General features: G+C 41.1%; 1 protein-coding gene across 4 annotated transcripts; it reads left to right on the plus strand.

Annotated features, from left to right (window-relative positions):
- The first annotated feature begins 53 nt into the window (after window positions 1-53).
- dnm3a (dynamin 3a) lies at window positions 54-20,531 on the plus strand. Of its 4 annotated transcripts, XM_026158564.1 has the most exons (21): window positions 56-676; window positions 4,186-4,259; window positions 4,664-4,813; window positions 4,917-5,120; window positions 5,759-5,857; window positions 6,662-6,822; window positions 6,899-7,041; window positions 7,122-7,257; window positions 7,669-7,736; window positions 7,826-7,964; window positions 8,065-8,151; window positions 8,258-8,328; window positions 8,424-8,484; window positions 9,084-9,110; window positions 9,805-9,918; window positions 14,532-14,641; window positions 17,276-17,387; window positions 18,038-18,199; window positions 18,477-18,700; window positions 18,796-18,945; window positions 20,142-20,531. In XM_026158564.1, the coding sequence occupies exons 1-21, from the start codon at window positions 516-518 to the stop codon at window positions 20,173-20,175; spliced, it is 2,487 nt and encodes an 828-aa protein (XP_026014349.1). In that variant the 5' UTR covers window positions 56-515; the 3' UTR covers window positions 20,176-20,531. The 4 variants fall into 4 exon arrangements, with proteins under 4 accessions (XP_026014351.1, XP_026014352.1, XP_026014349.1 ...); XM_026158565.1 differs by lacking the exon at window positions 9,084-9,110; XM_026158566.1 differs by lacking the exons at window positions 18,796-18,945; window positions 20,142-20,531 and having other exon boundaries at window positions 54-676; window positions 17,276-17,413; window positions 18,477-18,543.
- The last annotated feature ends 568 nt before the right edge of the window (window positions 20,532-21,099 follow it).

Consider the following 21,099-nt stretch of genomic DNA (forward strand, 5'->3'; position numbering starts at 1 on the left):
GTTTGTCTATCTCCTGTTTAAGGGGTGGGGGCTGCTGAGTTAAACTTCTTTATTACCGCGCATGCGCACAAAACTGTTCCGTAAGCTGTCAAATCAGAGCGTTTTCTACTGAACAGAGACCAGACATAGCACGGTGAGCGGTGACTAACTAATTAAAAATGTCCCGAGTTTAAGGAAAGCGACTCCCGTTACGAATTGCTGGAGTTTTAAAACAACGGAAAATGACTTCGAAGAGCTTTTTTCGGAGAGCAGAGGGGCGTGAGTACAAATGTGGACACTATCGTCGTTCCCAGACACACTAACCAGACCGTACTAACGACTCCTTAAAGCTGCGGATCTTTAAAAGTTCACACCGATCTTCAAGAAAACTCTAATTTGCAGTTTTTAATAACAGCAATAATAATTCTGGTTACCAGCAGCCACTCACTATGATAGTTACTTTATCAAGTGGTGTAGACTAGAAGCGGAGGTAAAGAGGCTTGGCAGGAGCTGGACAGGTAGCTACTCCCGTTGCGATGGGCAACCGCGGGATGGAGGATCTAATTCCGCTGGTCAACCGCCTTCGAGATGCCCTGAGCAGCGTGGGGGAAAGATGCAGCCTCCACCTGCCCCAGATTGCTGTGGTGGGCGGCCAGAGCGCAGGCAAGAGCTCCGTGCTGGAAAACTTTGTTGGCAGGTAAACCAAAGATACTCATCTCTATACAACAGAGACCACTGATACCAAGAGAGCATTTTCATTTGTAACAGATCTTTTACAAATTAGTCATAACCATTATGAACAAGTTTCATATTCATGACTTTCCCCTAAGTGACTCACTCTTTACTAAAGAACGGTGAAGTTACAGTGTTATAACTGATGATGATTATTTGAGTCATACCAAATCTATGAACCATCATGAACCAAATGCTATACTCACCATTAATTAATCAAATTGTCACAACTTAGTTAGGCTGATCATAAACCAGTGAGCTTAATGTGGAGTAATGACTACGTTTGTGTGAGACTACTGGGGACACATTACTCGGGTTTGGCATGGCAAAAAATGTACTGTATACACTTTATATACAGTACTTTAAATCATTTTATATATATTACAGTATATACTTGTTATACACACAGTATTATACAGAAAATACTGTGATCTTGACCCACAGCTCATTTTTTTGTTTCTAAGTAGCCAGACTTTCTTGTAATTTTTTTTTAAATGTTCTTTTGTTGAAAATTGTCTTTTCCCCACCAATTTTCTGTCAATTTCTGACTATTTTCAAAGGTATTGTTTGTCTTCTTTTTTTAACTTAACACATCTAAAAATCACTGAAGAATCAAAAAGGCAACTAAGTAATGAACCAGTGTTGTGTTTACACATAACAGACAACTTAGCAAAGAATCCACTTTAAATTGTATCTTTGGGTATTTTGCTGCTAACAGCCTGTTGCAAAAACACACAGTTTCGTCCAATTTCTTTAGTTGAATCTCCAAAAAACAACAAAGAAGATTGTCAGGCATAAGTAGTATTTTTGCACCAACAAGATGATAGGCCCCTTCAGCTGATCCATCCGCTGTTCACTGCAGCTTCATCATAAATTATCTTAGTGGAAAAGTGGCTGTCAATAAGCCATTCCCAATGAAGGGAAACAGGTGGAAAATACTGAGAACTGGATTGAAAATCAGTGGTAACAAGTCTTTGAAGCGATAAATTCAAATTTTGATTCAAATTATCATCAACAACATCGTCAACAGCCTGCATCGTTGTCAGAAAATATGTATTTTTTTTATTTAAATAACTTGTTAATTGTATTAAAATACAATTGGTGAGTTTTTTCTGTTGTCAAAACTGTTCAAGGTTGGGCCTGTGAAATGCATGATTTCCCTAAAGTGAAAGGAAAACTTAATACAGCTGCCTGTGTTCATACTTTCTACATCATGGCATCCATCCAACTCTAGTCTTAAATGCTATGTTGCTAGTCTGGAGTGGTGGATGCCGGGCATGTCAGGGTCTGTATGTAAGTAGTCAGTATAGCAGCTTATCTCATAGAGAGGTGTCACTGAATAGGTGACAGTTAATATGACTTCTGAAACACAATCAAAGCAGAATTCTTGCTATCTTGTAAGTCATTACGTTCACCAAGGTGGAGCTAAACAAGCTTTGTTTTGTTTCATCTTTTTCTGCCCTTTAACAGATTTCAAGGTCCTAAAAATATCCTCGCTTGCTTATGAATAACAGTGTTGTCTGGGTAAAGTTTAAATGCAACTGAGAGCATTTGGTGTGTGATGAGGAGACCAAGTACTTCTATCCTGTCCGGAAGGAAAACTGATGATTAAGTCAATAGTCTTCAAGCTTCCTGAGACAGTAAAGCTTTGTTAGCCGTAGGAGGCCTATGCATTGTTCTGATCTGTAGGCCGTCTATGCAATAATCTGTGGCATTCCAGCAGCAGGCTGTTCACGTCCTGATATTTTGTAACATACCTGTTGGACATGAGTATGTTCTTTTTGTGAATGACTGCAACAGCTGTTTAAACTAAGACAGGATGTAATAAAACAAACTTCCTGAATCTGATTTTAAAAGGAAAGGGAGTGTTATTTATACCCGGTGCATTTGGTTTCTCTAGAATTAACCCTTTATTTAGCTTTATTACCCAATCTAATCCATGCTGTTTTAATGCAACAATTGACAGCAACAGTCACCTCAGACTGCTTTATTTTGTAAGGTGCTATACCCTATAATATTGGAGAGAAAACCCCAATGATGAGACAATCCTTTGTGAGCAAGCACTTGGAAACAGTGGGAAGGAAGATCTCCTTTTTAACAGGAAGAGACCTCGTTTAAGGAGGAGCAGTTATCTTTTGTGACTTGTTGGGGGTTGAGAGGGGAAAAAAGAGAGAAAAGGCAAGCATAGCAAGACCACGAAACAAAAAGGACAAAGCACAAACTATGGGAGAGGGTAGAAAAATTTATGACATGTGATAGTTATATTAAAAAAACACTGGGAGTGAACAAAAGGGAAGTGGAGAAGAAATACTGTGTTCCTCATGGAAAGTCCCATGGCAGCCTGAGTTAATAGCAACAAAAGTAAGGGATGGTTCAGGGTCAGCTGATTCAGTGGAAACTGTTAGCTGTATCAAAAAGGGAGGCTTTAAGTCTATCTACTGAACCTAAATTGGGAGCTGGTTCCACAGAAGAACAGCCTAGCAGTAAAGGCTCAGCCTCCCATTCTACTTTTGGAAACTCTAGGAACCACAAGTAATCCTGCAGTCTGACAGAGAAGTGCTTGGTTTGGATAATATGGGATAATATGATTTTAAATTCAACTGGATTTAAAAGAGCGTTAGTGAAAAGGAGATGATATGGGAGAAATTCTCTTTCTAGTCCATGTTAGTACTCTTATTGCAGAATTTTAGATCAGCTCAAGGCTTTGGGGGGAGTGACAATACAGAATTACAATAGTGCAGCCTAGAAGTAACAATAGAGATGAAAGAAGGCAGTCCTATATATCAGTTTATTGTGTCTCTTAAAGGACATATAGTGGTGAAAATCATAGGTCTCTTTACAGTATTACTAGAGGCCAGGTTAATACCATCCAGGTTACATATCTGATTATTCCTCAATTCTTCATCTGGTTCAGCGGATTAAATGCTAATCATTTTCTTGGTCTTGGTAACAAGAACGTTGCTGATGTTTTAGGACAGGGCTGTCAAACACAGGCTCAAACCTGGCCCAGCAGATGGCTTACAAAGACCAGGGAAGTTAAAATTGTAGTGTCTTGTATATCTTCACTTTACTACATAGGTATACACATGTACTGAAAATTTGATTTCTAGATCTTGACAATTTGTACAGTAACGTAAATTAAAGTTATGCAGTTGCTTTACTGGTCCGGCCCAGGTGAGCACCAACAAAACACATGAGGTCCATGAACTGAAGTGAGTGTGACACCCCTTTTTTAAGCAGTATGGCAACTGAACTAAACCTAATACTGGGTGCTATTGTGTCTAATGCTATAAAGGTACTCCCTAAATACTTTCAGTTTAATGGTCATATCTGTGGGCAAAGTATGTAAAATTATTAATATGGTATGGTAAACTTAATGTTTTATATTTGGTTTGGTGGTGGCGGGGAAGATGAATCAGCACCAGTAATAATACGCACATCTATGTGTATATTCTTTTATCTTTCCTCTAACAGAGACTTCCTTCCGCGGGGTTCAGGAATTGTTACTCGGAGACCTTTAATTCTCCAGCTGCTAAGTGATAACACAGGTAAGAGAGCTCATAGGGATGTCATGCCGTAGCATTTCTTTAAAACTGGCACCAGATGGCAGTATGGCGTCTTATGATGACTGTGCCTCATAGAGTCCTGCTTTTTATTGCCCTTTTCTATAAAAAAAAGAGGATTGGCATGATGGATAGCATTTTTATTTTTTCTCAGAAACAGTCAAAGTATTTTAAGACAGCTGCTAGAAGAAAACAGTTGCAAGAAAAATTGGTTATATTGAAAGTTAGTGCTATGTTATTGTGTTAGCCAGTTGACTAATTTTAAGAACAGCTATAGATTTGGTGGACTAGGCAGAGTTTTTCCAAAGATACTGTAATGCTAAGATGATATTATGAGCCTCTTATTGTTTAGGTGCTGCATGTATTCAAATGCTCTGTGTCTCCCCCAGAGTATGGTGAATTTCTACATTGTCAGGGAAAGAAGTTTACAGATTTTGACGAGATCCGCAAGGAAATCGAGACAGAAACACACAGACTTACGGGATCTAATAAAGCCATCTCTCCTGTTCCCATCCACCTACGGATCCACTCACCACATGGTACTGTGCAGGTCCTTGTGTTTTACTTGCCCCGCTTAACTTACTTTTGGTCTAGTTCTTAAACAAACCTTATGTCCATGTGTGTTTATTTGTATGTGTACAGTGCTGAACCTGACTCTTGTAGACCTACCTGGCATCACCAAAGTGCCTGTAGGCGATCAGCCAACAGACATAGAGTACCAGGTACGAGACATGATCATGCAGTACATCTGTAAGGAAAACTGTCTCATCCTGGCTGTCACACCTGCCAACACTGACCTGGCCAACTCTGATGCACTTAAACTGGCCAAAGATGTTGACCCTCAAGGTAAGCCCCGTGACTGTGAATGTCCTGCTGTTTTTAAATAGTGACATTATTAAAATATAAAACCAGTTCCAAAGAAGTTGGGATGTTGCGTAAGAGCTTATTAAAAGTAAAGATGGGTAGAATTTTGGAATTGTTTCTTTACATAAGGCCTTACAAAGACCTTGCATACTTAAGTAACACAATACTAAACTGCATACTGCATGTATCAAAACAGCATGGCTTTGTAGCCCAGAGTTTTCACCCGCTGAAAACATTTGGCACATTGAAGAATACAACAAAGAAGACCAGGGACTGTTGACCTAGAATCCTTTTTCAGACAAGAATGGGACAACATTTTCTGCCAAAAGTCCAGCAGCTGCTCTCTTCAGTCCCTAGATGTTTATAGACTGTTGTTAAATGAATAGGGGATATTACACAATGGTTAACAAGCTGCTGTCCCAACTCTTTTGAGTTGATGTGTTGCTGCCATCAAATTTAAAATAACTTTCATTTTTGCTAAAATCATACATTTTCTCAGTTTAACCATTTGAAAAAAAATTTCATGCTCTGTTGTTAATAAAAGATGGATGGATGGATGGATGTTATATTCCTTATTCACATTTGTATGGAAATATGCATGTTTTTTCTCTTCTCTTTAGGGCTGCGCACAATAGGTGTAATCACCAAGCTGGACCTGATGGATGAAGGAACAAATGCCAGACAAATACTAGAGAACAAGTTGCTTCCTTTACGCAGAGGTGTGTTGCTTGTGTGTGTGTTCTTGCTCAGTGTGCTATCAAATCGCAATAGAGACTCTCTGGAGAGGATTGACATAATCATTGTGTATTTATTACCAGCCACAAGCTCACTCACAGCCAAGCACAAAGATAACTTTAGCTCTTTACGTGACATCACTGTACTCCCATTCAGTGTGTGCGTGTATGTGCATGTATTCTATGTATGCAGCAAGAGATAAAGAGTAAGAAATGGATTATTGATGGTGTTGGTTTGTGTATCAGCCAGAAGTGTAGAGTCTGACAAGTGGGAACTGATAGGCACCAGCCCAGCTGTTAGCTTAGAAAAGTTTGTAATTTGTGTCTGTGAGAGAGCGGAAGAGACAGAGGCCTGGAATTGGGCAATGCAGGCAGTGTACAGACTGGCTAAAGCACCACCAGGTGCTGGCTGCTTCATGCTTTTCCTACAGCACTAATGCATTAGCCATGGAAGCCCTCTGAAATAATTCCGCCGGTAGCAGCATTGAGCTGAAGTATTAGATGTGAAGCCTAGTGCTATTACATCTATTACTGTACCAAATAGGCAATTTGGCCTGCCCCTCACAATCCGCCCTGCTGTTGCAGAAACACACACATTTCCTGCTTGTATGCTACAGTTATAATGGAACAAATGGTGGTCTGGGAAGAGTTCCCAGGCACCCTCCAGAAAATGCGAGTTGAATCTATCTTACATCAGAGGCCTGTAATTTCTCCTTCCTGTTAGTGCACATTGTCATCCTTATCCTTACATACCTTTTTATAATTTCCCTTTCAACTCCTTCTCCCCAGGTTACATAGGGGTGGTGAACCGTAGTCAGAAGGACATTGATGGGAAAAAGGACATTAAGGAAGCTCTGAGGGCAGAGAAGGAGTTCTTCCTGTCCCACCCAGCCTACAAACACATGTCTGAAAAAATGGGAACACCTTATTTACAAAGAATACTCAACCAGGTTCAATATGTGAACTTTTAAACTGAGAAATATTACATTATGTGCTTGTGTTATTACTAACAATATTTGTTTTCAGCAATTCACAAACCACATTCGGGACACACTGCCAGCCTTCCGTAGTCATCTGCAGAGCCAGCTTCTGGCATTGAAGAAAGAAGCTGAAGATTACATGCAGTTTAATCCAAATGACCCCGCACGAAGGACCAAGACATTGCTACAGTGAGTCAGTCATTCTGTGTATACATATTCTATGTATATATATTTCTGTGTTTTTCATAGCCTGCATGTTTGTCTTTTAGATTAGTTCAGCGCTTTGCTGTTGACTTTGAGAAGCTGATTGAGGGCTCAGGTGACAAAGTAGACACCGTCAACCTGTCCGGAGGAGCTAAGATCAATCGAATCTTCCATGAACGTTTCCCCTATGAACTAATCAAGGTGTGTGTGTGTGTGTGTGTGTCAGAATGAGAATCAGAAACAAAATACTTTATTAATTCCTAAGGAAATTATGTGGTTACAGTTGATCCAACACAATAAGAACAGTTACAGACTGGACAAAATTAAATAATACAATGTATTACAAAGTTACAAATATAAGAAATAGGTTCAATATATACAAATAGCTTCTAGAATAATACAGAGATTTTATATATATATGATTGGCATCATTTCATGTGTGTGTGTGGGTGCCTTGTTTATTTGTTTGGATTATGATGTTTATGGTTTTGGTGATTGGTTTATGTTCTTCGGGCACCTGCATTTCCTTTAATAAGTGTAATGATAAACCAAGTTGCTCCTTAGCCAAGTGCTGTTTTTTATGAAGTACTGTGCATCTTTGCATGTCTTAAGATCGGGTCTGATGAAGGGAAGCTGCGGACGGAAATCAACTATGCCATCAGAAACACCCATGGTGTCAGGTTCAGTACAGTAGCAGTGTCAAGTGATTTTATTGTTTTGGTCTTTTTTTGTTTTTCTACTGTAACATCTTATATTTTTTTCCCTACAGGACGGGTTTGTTCACCCCTGACACGGCCTTTGAAGCCATAGTAAAGAAACAGATATCGAGGTTAAAAGGGCCATGTGTTAAATTTATTGACATGGTCAGTCAGGAACTAACCACCACTCTGTACCAGTGTATCGACAAGGTATAAATACTCTTGTTTCATGTATTTGTGTGTTGCTTTCTACACTTCGTGGTGTAGTAACTGTGTCATATCTCATTTGTGGTCTGTTTTTACTCTGTAGCTCAGTTCCTTTCCCAAGCTGCGAGATGAGACAGAAAGAATTGTTACCACTGAAATTCGAGAACTAGAGACTAAATGCAGAGACCAGGTAATCCATATTTGTGTAAGGGATGAATTGTTTTGGATTACTCAGTTGCATTCTTATGTTGTGTATTGTTTTATTTCATGAGTTAACATATGTTCGCACTGTCCAGGTCATGTTGCTTATTGACATACAGGTAGCCTACATAAATACCAAACATGAAGACTTTGTTGGCTTCAATAAGTGAGTCTCCACATCACCTTTAAGATTTCTAGCTAATAATAAGCATCGTTAATTATACACTATATTAAATCAGACTTGCTTTTCATTTATCTTAGTTCCCCCCAGATGCACAATCACACCAATACCAAGATTGCTGCACGGATTGGAGGAAAACAGGTGAGAGTCTAAATGGCTTGGCTTAATAAAATGAACCAGGGATCATGCAGCCCTAAAATGCAAATGAAGGCATTCTGAGACAGTGTGTCAGTTGAACCAGTCCATTGATCCTTAGCTTTACTTTTGTCTGAGTTAAATCTCCTGACAACTTAATTATTATTAATTATTATCAGTACAAGGAATCTGCAAAAATACAAACAAAATTCAAACTTTAAACGCATTTAATTTATGTGCTGTGGCACATAGCATATCTGTGTGCCACAGCACAAATAAGACATTTTAGTCTTTTTCTATTAGATTTATATGTAGACATATTTATGTGACACATTTTGATTTAGCAGTGATAATTAAATACACATTTCTACTATAACTGGAACATTGATATGTGGTGTTGTTAATATTTGCTAAACAGCAGTAAATTTCAACCACAGCTTCAAAGGTAAATAAAAAAAAATTTATTTTCAAAGTCCCGAGTGATGCTTTGCTAATAGTTAACTGTTAAATGTAGTCATTGTTGGCGCCATCCCCAAAAATTGTCATATAATGAAAAAATTAACTCCATCTTTCTGTTGCTGCTTCATCTCCTGTTTTTTCTCTAGGGTGTGGCGCCTCATTCAAGTCTAATAGTAGGAGACCCGTTTCTTTAAATCTTCTCACTCACTGCTGCCTCTGCTGGCAATATGTGTGCACAGCGGTGAAGCTTAAGGGTTGTGGGTTGGCATGCTACTGATTGCAGCAAACACAGCAAAATGGCTCCTTGTAGCTTTAATAATCACATCTTTCATCATCTGCAACTTTCTCAGAAAGTGTTTTTTCTTTTTCTTGTTCAGTCTGTGCTAATCTTATAATTTCTCTTTCACAGTTCCCCCACTGTAAAAATATACATTTGCAGGAAGTATATGTTATCTTGGTATAATATGTCTCATTTCCTATAACTTGACACATCTTTCCTTTACAGTGCCTTTGTCTGTCACCTTTGACCGCTCTTCCTGTTTTCTCCCAAATTTGAACAGCCAGGCTCTGATTCCTGTGCTTGCTCGACCGTCTTTACCCTTTTAGGTTCTCTTAAACACCTGTGCAAGCTGTTTTTCAGTTAAATATTTTGTTGATTGCATCACTGTGTATCTCACAAATGTCTAACCCGCACAAATTTTATTTTTTTCCTCCAGTGTCAGCTGTTTGACTTTTACTCTTATTTTCGTCAGCACAATCTGCTCTCATTGTATGACCTGCTTTTCATGCTTTCATGTGAATTGTGCCTTGCTGTGAACAATTGTCTGCTGTGTTGCCTTCTGAGCTTCTTACCCTTGACTGATGCAGGTCATACGCAAGGGTTGGCTGACCATCAATAACATTGGCATCATGAAAGGTGGAGCCAAGGAATACTGGTTCATACTTTCTGCAGAGAACCTCTCATGGTTCAAGGATGACAAGGTAAGGCCTTCACATTTATTTAATGACAAACTGAATTGAATATCTATTATCAAGATGAATTACACTTCAAATATTTTATTTATATAGTCCAAAACACAGAAATGCACTTAAGCCATCATCAGTTTATTTAAATAAATAAACTAAGCTTGAAATAGTGTGTTAATTGTTCATTTTAGAGAGGCAAAGTAAAATTGTTCATCTGTTCAGATCACATTCTTAAAAAAAAGAAGAAGTAGGTGGCAGAGATCTTAGTGGCCCTCTGCTCTGATGTCAGTGGGGCTGCCATCTGTCTGCCTGTCTGTGCCTGCTGTACAGGAGCAGAAGGTCTGCACAGCAAGTGTAGACAGGCAGACACACCACAACAGTCTCATCCTGTCACAGCTGATGTCATGGGAAGAGGGAAGGGCAGAGTAGAGGGAAAGAGATCAGAGAAGGGGAAACACATTGGAGCATTTCTCTACGGATAGAAACAAGCACCTGTAAACATTCACATCTGGATGAAAACTCTACGGCTGGATAGTTAACATTTGTGACTGTGAACGCGATAAAGAAACTGACATTGTTTGACAGACTGAGAATTGAGTGTTTTTTAGCAACAGTATGTTGATTGTTTTACAAATAAGTTATTGTTCTTGGTAACCACACTAAAATAGTTTGAAGGTTTAAGCTAAACAAACAGTGACATCATTCTAGTCACAACTAAAAGCACATCTTTAACCCCCTTCTCTCTGTCCAGCTAACTCTTGCTGTTCTCTCCTACCACCTGGACCTGTAATTGAACCCCACCATTTCCTCCATTCATTCCTCTGACACCCCCCTTCCCATTCGTGCTGCTCTCCCTTCAGTCTTCCCCCTTGCTCCCCCCTTTTCTTCCTCTTCTGGGAGTTTAGGCATTTGGAGCGGCTCACTCTGACACAGCTGGAGCTGCCCCAAGCCAAACTGAGACTCACACACATACACACATGCACACACAAACGCACTCAGTGGACAGGGTTGTATATACAGTATACAGTACACATGCAGACTCTGATGTAAACAAAGTGACATGCAAATAGTGGAGAAAAATATACACTCACTCAGACAGACACATGGTCACTTTTCAGATAAACACTGGATTGCTTGAACGCTGTGTTCCAAACATAGCCCCAGGCATCCATATTATACACACAGTGTTTTAGGTTTCCTCTTGCTGTCATTCCCTTACTAAGCATTTGCAAATCAACTCAGTCATACAAAGCCTTTTTTGCACACAGGCAAGAAGTAATACAACTGCAGGCAAGTAATCATCTGTCGACCACATCAGAGCAGCAAGCTGGTTCTCTGCTAATGATCAAAATGAGACATGTATGCTTCACTACATGGATTAAAGCTACTATAAGAATTAAAATTTAAAAAAAAATCTTTATACATTTTTGCTATGGTTGTTTAATCTCTGCACCTCATCACCATGTTTATCACTCGTTTATGTGCATTTTAAGTCACCCATGGTATCACAGGAGATGAGATCTACTGATTTTTTTTATGTGCACATAGACATACACACAGACGCATAAGCCAAACTCCTGCTTCTTCTCCCTCACAGCTCACAGTTCCCGCTCTCATAACCCCCCGCCCACACTACCTCCACACATTACTTTTTTCTTTGACTGCTGCCCCCCCCAACACGCACACACACTTATTTTTTTCTTTCTTTCTCTTGCCTCTGTTGCCTTTTACTCCTCCTTTCTCTCTCTCTCCCTCTCTCTGTCTGTCTCACCCTCTTTCTCTCTTTCTCCCCCTTTCTGTGGTTGGCAGTCTCCCTGGGACTGTGCACATTCCTGGCTGGAAAATCTGAAGCTTTGTCCAAACACCAGCTTCCAAGATCTGCCCAGAGAAATCCCACATGGCTGTTTCTACACTGCAGACCTCCCCTTTTGACTCCCCCTCTCTCCTCTCAACTACTCCACAGTCTTACTCCCAAAAACCCCTCTTCCCCCCTCTTCACCCCCCAAAACTCCCCTGCCACCCTCCCTTCATCATCTCTGTGTTGATTGCTTCCATGCACACAGTTTTAACCTGTTTGAATTACATCTTCATTCTATTATATATGTACCCTGCACTGACCTCATGCTGAAAGTGCAGCTTAACCGTTCAGAGTTTAATCTTCACAGCACATTGAACAGACGAACATTCCTTCACCCCTCAACTGCCAGAACTCCACCAGGGAGCTGAAGAAAAAAAGACGGCTCATGACTATACATTTAATCTACATGCACTCCTCTATGTGTTTGCATGTGAGGCCTATCTCAGGTCCATTAGCCTCTAGGAAGGGGGGACATAGCTTCAGACACAGCAGCTCTGATGTATGATCCTTCACGACCACCCTGACACCACTGCGATTACGACACACACACATAAATACACAAATGTGTATACAAAGCAATGCCACAATGTCCTTTAACCACAAGAGCAATCATATTGCAAAGCAGATGCACATGCAAAATGTGTGAGGCAATCTGTGGAAAAAGTTAGGTTAGAGCTTTTCTGAAGTTGCTGTGCGCAAAATAAGCTCAGCTCATTAGCTGATTTGTAGCCTTCTTAGTTTGCAGCCCTAAAAGACAGGAAAAACAGTCAAGTTATACTTCACATGTGTTATTCTCACTAGTCAACAAAGACAGTTAATTCAAGCTGACAAATACCACAAAATGGATGAGAGATTGTGCAACTTAGTATAAAGCTGGTCACAGTGATTAAAGATATGAAATCGTGTGATAGTATATGCATATTTAAAGGCACTTGCACATCTGCAAGCGAGAAACATCACAAAATAATAGACCTTATATTTGCCAGCATAGACTATGTGCAGTTTTCATCTTCTCTTGTGTATTTGTAGATGGCATTAGTATAAGCTGCTGATGCACTTCCTTGCACAGTCTAACCAATGTGCAGACTACTGTACACCAGTAAGATCCTGAACAGGTAGTCTGAACACTGGGATGACGGAGCAGGACCCTTTCTCGTTTGTGTTCGGCCTTGCCTTTTCCATCTCTGGCTGTTTTCTTGCAGTCCTGCATGAGGCGTTGGAGAGTTGACAAAAGGTTTCCTCTGTTTTTCTCATATTTCTTATCCGGTTCCAATGCTGGGTCGTAGGGCAAGACACACACATCAGACATCCACTCCTATGGGCATCTCTCCTTCAGACATGTTAGTGTACCTTGATTCGGTCGTCCGCAGGGCTGTGTCCCGATGTAGTATCCAGTCTTGACGTGGCACATTCACCCATTCAGCCAGGGATCTGCCTGTTCACTCAGGGAAGGCATAAGGAAATAAGGGGAGTGAGAGAAGGAGAGAGAGTTAGGGAGGAACTTAGCAGCCATATATGGGTTGATGGGACCCATGGGGGAATCAACTTTGGAGTGGTCTGGAGTTTCTCCCCATTTCTTCTTCACAATCGCTCCTGCTTTCTATGTTCCTCAACATTTCCTTGTCTACTTTTGCGAAATTCACCTCCCTCTGTCCATGTCTATCCCTCCGCTTCCTCTCTTTCTCATCTCTACTTTCTATTTCTACCCCATCGGAGCACCCTATACTCACTCCGGTCTCCTCCCTCTCCGTCTAAAGCGATCCCAGATGTTGCTGTATGAGCGCCAATCGCGTTCTGTCATTTTTTTTCAACCTCTGTTACAGGAAGTGGGCCCCTTTGTTAAAAAAAAAAAAAAAAAAAAAGGAAAGAGGAGCAAAGGAAGAGAGTCGTAGGGTTCAGGGAAGCACTGGGAGAAAGACTGATGACCAAAATGTACTTCCAGAATAGTCGCCTCTCATTTCATTCGTGCACATGATCAAACGCATGAGCACATATTCGAATCTACACATTGTTAAAAAATGCTCTTCTGGCGTTAGGTATTCTGACTCTGGTGGTCACTTTTTTCTTTGAACTCTCCATCCATCCATGGCTGTACCTATAACCAGGCTTTATGGAAGGCCCTTTCTCAAAGGCTAGACAGAAAGAGCAGGCTGGAGAATAGAGAGATGAGGGGGAAGGGCTTGACTTTAGGAGAAATGTTGTGTTAGAGCTTGAGTCTGAGTAATGACTTTCACATGTGGCCCGGCCTCTCTACCTCTTTTTTTCATACTACTTCTCTCGTTCCCTCCCTCCCTGCTTCACTTTTCTGCATCCTGCTTCCATACTGTCTGGTTCTCCTCACACTAGCCGCTCCACTCCTCCAACTGTTCTCCGTCATTCATAAGTCCCCATGGTGATGACAGACTATAGACTTATGGCAACTCTCCCCCTCCCCCACTGATTCTCCTGAACTAGTTTGTGAGTTGTTAATGTGAGTCAGTCTGACAGTCAGACACATCATCTTATATGAACTCGGATGCACTCCTAGAACAATGTTCCACATCTCCATTTCGCCTTGCCTTCTGACACTTTTCCCATTACAGTTCATGTCTCTTGGCTCCACTTTCTTCTCTAGGTGCACGCTAAGAAATATTTACTACCAGACACATGCAAACTGGCCTTAGTCTCTGGTGGTTTTTGCTATCAACGCTGTTATTGCCTCTATGGTGTCGTATATTACTCTGCATACCAATGTCAAAATTTTATCTTTTCATATTCTGTCTTTTTTCAGGAGAAGGAAAAGAAGTACATGCTTCCACTGGACAACTTAAAGCTCAGAGACGTGGAAAAGGGCTTCATGTCCAGCAAATATGTTTTTGCTATCTTCAACACAGAGTTAAGGTTTGTGTGTGGTTGGAGGCGTGTGCTTTTTCATATGTGCCTGTTTGGTGAGTGAATGCGTGAGTCAGAAAAGGGAGTTCTGTTCTTGTCACCTGCTCGATGAAACTTTTGTGATATTTTACGAGGGTGGACATGTTGGAGGAGGAAAGGGAGGAGATGTCAGAGTGGCGTTTTGCCCTTCCGCCGACCTCTTCCATTCAACTTTGCCACCGGAACCAAAAGGGATATCCAGCGGGTACTGGAGCGGATGCCGTTTTTTTTTTTTGCTCTCTAAGTATATGCCAGGCTTTTGAGGGCAGAGCTGGGTTTGGGGTTTGCTAAGTTTATGGGTGTGAAACAGATTGAGAAGGACAGAGAGACAAAGGGAAAACATAAGAGGCAAGAGAGAGAGAGTGTTTAGGAGCTGGAGCTGACCCAAAGCCTGGCTGATTGTACCAGAGCATGTGGGCTTTGTTTATAATGCTTTGCTATGCTACATTCGGACACACAAACTGAATTCATAAGTGCGTGTGTGTGTTTCCACATGTGTGTATGTGCCTTTGCAAAGAGCATGCGTATAGACCACAGCATACCGACGGCAGGCTCATTAAGCAGCTAATCAAAGCCAGAGCGCTTGGATCAGAGATGAGGCTGCTCTTGTTTGGAAAGAATTGCTCGACTCACCACAAAAAGGAGGGAGAGGGAAGAACTGGAAGGGTTGGGGGGGAGAAAGAAAGCAGCAGAGAGAGAGAGAGAGAGTATCAGAGCCAATGGCCAGGAATGTGTCAAAGTCTGTCCTGTGGCGCCCCCCCCCCCAATCCAACCCCTCTACCCCCCTTTCCTGCGCCCTCACTCTGTTTCTCTTTCTGTATTTGTGTGTGTGGCTTTGTCCCTGTCTGACAGTAATCAAAACCTCAGGAAACTCTTCAAATCTAAAGCAGTCATAGTGCTGCAGAAATTCCTTCAGATTAGTGAAAAAGCTCCCAGTGAGCTGAGGAGAGAGCATAAAAAAAGGCCGTTTAAAACAAATGTTGGTGTAAGTGATAAATCAACATAGAGAACAATTTTCTTATGCGCTCACTGGTGTAAACGAATGTTCAGTGTCCTGATCTTAGTGTAATAGCACTCCAGTATTGTCATGGTTGGCCCGGCTCCCCGTCTGTTAGCCACCACACCCTGATTTATTAGCCTCACCCATACTAGCCCAGTTATAAGCACACAAACTAAAAGCCTATTTCTTCATCGCTCTGTATACCTCTCTGTCACCACAGTGTAGTTTCTCAGTTTCTGCTGTCTGTTGTTCTCACACACAGTCTTCACATTTTTGAGGTTAATTGCTACGTGTTCTGAATGTGAGGAGGGAACAACAAAAGGGGGGAAAAAAACAATCGAGTGATTAAAGAAAAATGTTTAACAGATGGGCCACGGCCTGCTCCAGATTCTTTACTTGTTTCTGACTTTGTTACTAAGCGTTGAGATGTCAGATGATGTGAAGAGGGACGTGAGAGGACAAACAGAGAGCAAGCTGAGTTTGGGTATGAATCACGGTGAAAAAATACGTGATGATGATGATAAGGAGATAAGCTGCCGTGAATAAGGTCGTGTGAAGCATTGCGTTTGGGAAGCAATAAATGATGTATGTGTTATATGTGTGTATATCGGTGCCGTGTATGTTTCTGTGTGTGTTTTAATCTAGTTGAAAGTGTCTGCGTCTGTCTTTATGCCCTTTAGATCTGCAAGTGTCCAACATGTTACACGGGGAGGGTTGCCTACTTGAAAGTGTAACATAGACCTGACACACATCAGTTTACATAGAGCCTGATAGCTTCTGTTACCCGTGTATCACTTGATGTATACTTATATTTTTATTATTACTATACAGGATGCAGTAATGGGACACAGGTCAGCCAGTGCTCCATTTAAACAAAGTAAATTTAAAAAGATTCCATTGGCTGATTTTACAAACAAATTTATCAGCATGAACGAGAAATATTTGCAGGACACACTGCACATTGCTTTACAAAGCAGACTGAATAATACGGTACCCAGACTGACAAACAATAAAACTGTTAAACGTTTGTTATGGAAACACAAGAAATTATTTTTTCTGTACAAACAAAATGCTACTTATGTTTGTTTCACACAAAGACTGTATATAAAGATATATATACAGTCTGTGGGTTAGCGCATGAAGGCATCCTTGTGCCAGTAACATTTCACTTGTGTACAGATTGGGTCAGAGGCTTAGTAAATAATATTTGTATATAAAGAATTTCGAACACAAACAGTGAAATCGTCCAAGTGGCCTTGATGTTCTCTTTTAAACACTCTACACCCTAGCTGATAAGTTCGCAACTATAACTAAATGTTTGGCTTAATCACCTACACAGAGTTCACAAGAAAAGGTTAAAGTTCCTGTTATGGATAATAGGTCTTGTATACGTTCATCAGAGTTCCCATGAAACACATCGGAAAATGTGTTTGGTACGAACTGTATATTTTCTTAACCGTAAGGTAAGCACTGGGCCAGTCTCCCGTACAACGTATATAAGGTTTTGTGTATATTACTCCGTATTGCAGAAAGCTCCCTTGAGTTAAAAGTGTTATTGCTGTATATTTTTTGGACATTTCTGACAGGATTGTAATGAATTGCAGGAATGTGTATAAGGACTACAAATGCCTGGAGTTGGCCTGTAACTCTCAGGAGGAGCTGGACAGCTGGAAGGCTTCTCTGCTACGGGCCGGAGTCTACCCTGAGAAAGTTGCTGTTAGTACTTTGACCCCTAATTCAACGTAATTAAACCCAGTCCTGACCTTAGCTTTGGGGAACTGCACCTGTCTGCACCTTACCTTTGAGTTATATGCACTCATTGGCTTTGCTAACCTTAAACCCTGTCTGTAACCCCTTACCCCTCTCTCTCCATGTTCCCCTTTCTCTCCCCCTGCCAAAGAGAAAAAGCAAGTCCCCCACCCCTTCCATCCCGCTCTGTCGTTGGCTCTTTAGTACAGCATTCTTGGTCCATGATGTCACTACAATATGTGTGTGTGTGTGTGTGTGTGTGTGTTCTGGTCTGTTTCTAATCAGCAGTTCCTCGTCCCTCACACACTCCCCCTTTTTTTTTTTCTTCTGCCCATTCCTCCTTGACTCCTTCTTTTTTGTTCCTTGTGTTCAACTCTCCTTGTTCTTATCCTATCAAATGTGTTTCTTCTTGTTACTAACATGGAATAGATGTGGCCACTAAATATAAAAGAAAGCTTTGTCTCTTTACACATCTGTATTTGTATTAAATTACTAGCTGTGGTATATCAGCAGTCCCTGTAGCATGGCACACTACACTGTAGATTATTGCTTAAATGGGTTGTCTGTATAGTGTTAAGATGTATGTATATGTCCCAACTTGTGTGTTTTTTACTAAGGTGGATGAGCAGGGGAATGGACCTCCTGAAAACCTCTCCAACCCCCAGCTGGAACGTCAAGTGGAGACCATTAGTAACCTGGTTGATTCCTACATGGGCATCATCTATAAGACGGTCAGGGACTTAATGCCAAAGACCATGATGCACCTCATGATTAACAGTGTAAGCTCTCCAGACCACACTTTTAACTGTTATTTTTATTTTTTATGGTGCAGCAAATCCTTTTCACTTTTTTTTCTACATTTTTTGTTTTTTTGAAATTTGAAATTCCACTTGATCCATATCCTGACCAACAGAAAAAAGAAACTTTCAGGGGGTAAAAAAAACATTTTTTGCCACCGATTAAGAATATAGATTCGTTTTTCTGAATTAGAATAAAATACCACTTCACAAAGTTACATTTTAACTTCTCACAGTAGTTTATAATCCCTCTCTGTAGGTTAAGGAGTTCATTAGCTCTGAGCTCCTGGCCCAACTCTACGCTCTGGGAGAATGCTCAGCTCTGATGGATGAGTCACCAGAGCAGCAACAGCACCGAGTTGAAGTGCTCCAAAAGCATGCTGCCCTGAAGGAGGCGCTCGCTGCCATTGGAGAAATCTCCACCTCTACCTGCACTACCCCTTTGCCTCCACCTGTGGATTCTTCCTGGATAAAACCATCCAGGTGCAAATGTACACATATACATAGATGGATTCATTGAAACAAATCTGTACAACCTATCACTTAAGCTTCTCTCGTCTTCTGCTTCTCTTGCCAAGCCTCCCTAAAACTGCAGCCAGTGGTAAGCCTGGGATCCGTAGCCATGCTCCACCTGTTCCTCGGGTGCCCAGCGCTGGACCCAAAAGCTCCCCTAATGGCTCTCGGCAGCACACTAGTCAACAAAATCGTACCCCAGCCTTGGTGCCAAGGTGACTGTGAAACCAGAGAGATTAGCCCATGAAACCTGACCTGTTGTATAAATGATGACCTCTAGGCTTCGCCAAGCCTGGCATTTATGCATACACATGCGCACACATGCAAAATCAAATGTTCCCGTACAAAGGCACAGGGTTAGAAAAAGTTGTTATTTGAGCTGGGTGGGGGTCTGCTGGAAAATGTGTTTCTCATATTCTCCTTCCCATCAGCCTCAGTAGACAAGACCTCCGCATGCTTTCTACTGGAGCCAGATACAACAGGCTGAGCGCCCTGTCAACTTTTCATCTTTCTCTCTGTCCTTCATTCCCCCTTTTTCTTCTAGCATGCATTTGTTTTATTGCCTTCCTCAGTTTCCCTCATGCAATAACCATTATTTTTCCTTTTGCCCGTACCTCTTTTTCTTCAACTTTTTCTTTACTTCTCCTCTTTCACTGGTTCCTCCCCTGCTTTTGGCCCGTCTCTCCTTTTTCTCTCTGCCTCATTTCCTCTGTGCTCTCCAATGGTTCTTTAGGTTCTTTCCCTCATACACTCTCTTTCCTTGCCTGAGTCTTTCCATCCAGCCTAATGCTTGTCTGGCTCCCCTATAGATATAGAGTCATTGGGACACGATCTTACTGTAATCAGTCTTGTACTTGTACTCTACTTGTATGCTCTATGCAGCTTTATGAGTCTTGCCTTTATGTGCATTTTCTCATCATTATAAAGTCTATTTAGCTTATCATGTGTGGAGCTACGGGCAAATAAAAACACAGTAAAGAAATATAGAAATATGTAAATTATAACTTGGAATTAGGAACAACTGAAAGCCCCAGCTGGCACTGCTACACTTGGATCAACTCCTTGCTAATAATAAGGCATCTCCTAATTCATGAACATCTTTATCCAGGGTTCAGAATTATCTTATTCCTTTATTTATTTAGGAAGGCTGAATGTATAAAGCTTATAAAGTCCTGACTGCTTAGCCCCAGACTGTACCTCTCTGCAGATTAACTAGAAATTTAAATGCGGATGATTAAGAAAGCTACAGTGAGAGACAGCACCGTCCCATCAGAGATACCATGTCCTCAAAATCATGCATAAGTCTTTCAAATTTTGAAAGATGTTATAAGATCTAATGTAGAGAAACTTTTATAGAAACTTTGCTAATATAAACCATATAGTAATGTCTTTGATCTAATATTGTCTCCAGGAGGCTTCCCCCAGCAATCCCAAGTGTGAAATAAGCCCCCTCTGCTCTGAACTCCATTACCCATCTGCCCCCATGGTCCTTTCAGCTGCAGCTGGCTGCTACCCGGAGACACTCCTGACCTGCATGATGTATAATACAGCTGAAGCACGATGATGGGCTTTTCTCTGTCTCCTCTGGGAGCTGCTGTCTGCAAAACTCACTCCATCCTGAGCCTGTTTTGTACATAATATCAACGGCCACAAACGATGGAATGTGCACAACTGTCTGCTGGCTTCTCTCAAGTGCCTGAACCTTTTGTAGATAAAAATATCAATCTGAATTATTATACTGAAAAGAATATACATGCACTGTTTCTATTTTCCGTGAATAAACAGGTATTTTATTTTTGAATGCATGTGCAAATGTCATTATTTGGAAGCTAGCTATCGCTGACTTGATCAGCATTAGTGTAAGCAGAACCCTATGCTGATTTATTTTATTTATTTATTTCTTTTGGGGGGGTTCAGTGGCCTACAAGGTGTTAAAACCAGCTAACTTAAAACCTTAGAAATTACCTTATGGGGTTGCAGTGGTCTCCAGTAAAGTCGTTAAATAATTTTAGTTGTAAAGCTAAAGCTATGGTCTTCAAATCCAATTTGAAGATAATGTTCATAATACCCGTTTATATGTAGGTGTGTGTGTGTGTGTGTGCGTGTTTGTAAAGTGTATGCGTTCTCACTGGTGTGTAAATAAACTCCGACTGGAAGACGAAGGAAAAAAAAACTAAACATAAACATTTTAACCTGTGACGCGTTGTTACCACGGCACACTCTCTACTGTAGTTCTTCGAAGGAGGCCGCACAGCTACAAGCAGCTCGGCTGAACATCTTACCTGCTGCGCTGTTCAGACCATGGGGCCAACACTGCAGTCAAAACCAGCTGCAAAGCCCGCCGTCAAACGTCGCACCAGGACAAAGAA

The sequence above is a fragment of the Astatotilapia calliptera genome, chromosome 23 (assembly GCF_900246225.1).
Source record: "Astatotilapia calliptera chromosome 23, fAstCal1.2, whole genome shotgun sequence".
Taxonomy (NCBI): domain Eukaryota; kingdom Metazoa; phylum Chordata; class Actinopteri; order Cichliformes; family Cichlidae; genus Astatotilapia; species Astatotilapia calliptera.

Excerpts from the sequence above, each read along its gene's own strand:
- dnm3a (XM_026158564.1), top strand. The coding sequence starts at position 516 with ATGGGCAACCGCGGGATGGAGGATCTAATTCCGCTGGTCAACCGCCTT. Across the intron at positions 7,965-8,064 it reads TGTACCAGTGTATCGACAAG|CTCAGTTCCTTTCCCAAGCT; the intron begins GTATAAATACTC and ends TTTACTCTGTAG. Across the intron at positions 18,946-20,141 it reads ACCCCAGCCTTGGTGCCAAG|GAGGCTTCCCCCAGCAATCC; the intron begins GTGACTGTGAAA and ends TATTGTCTCCAG.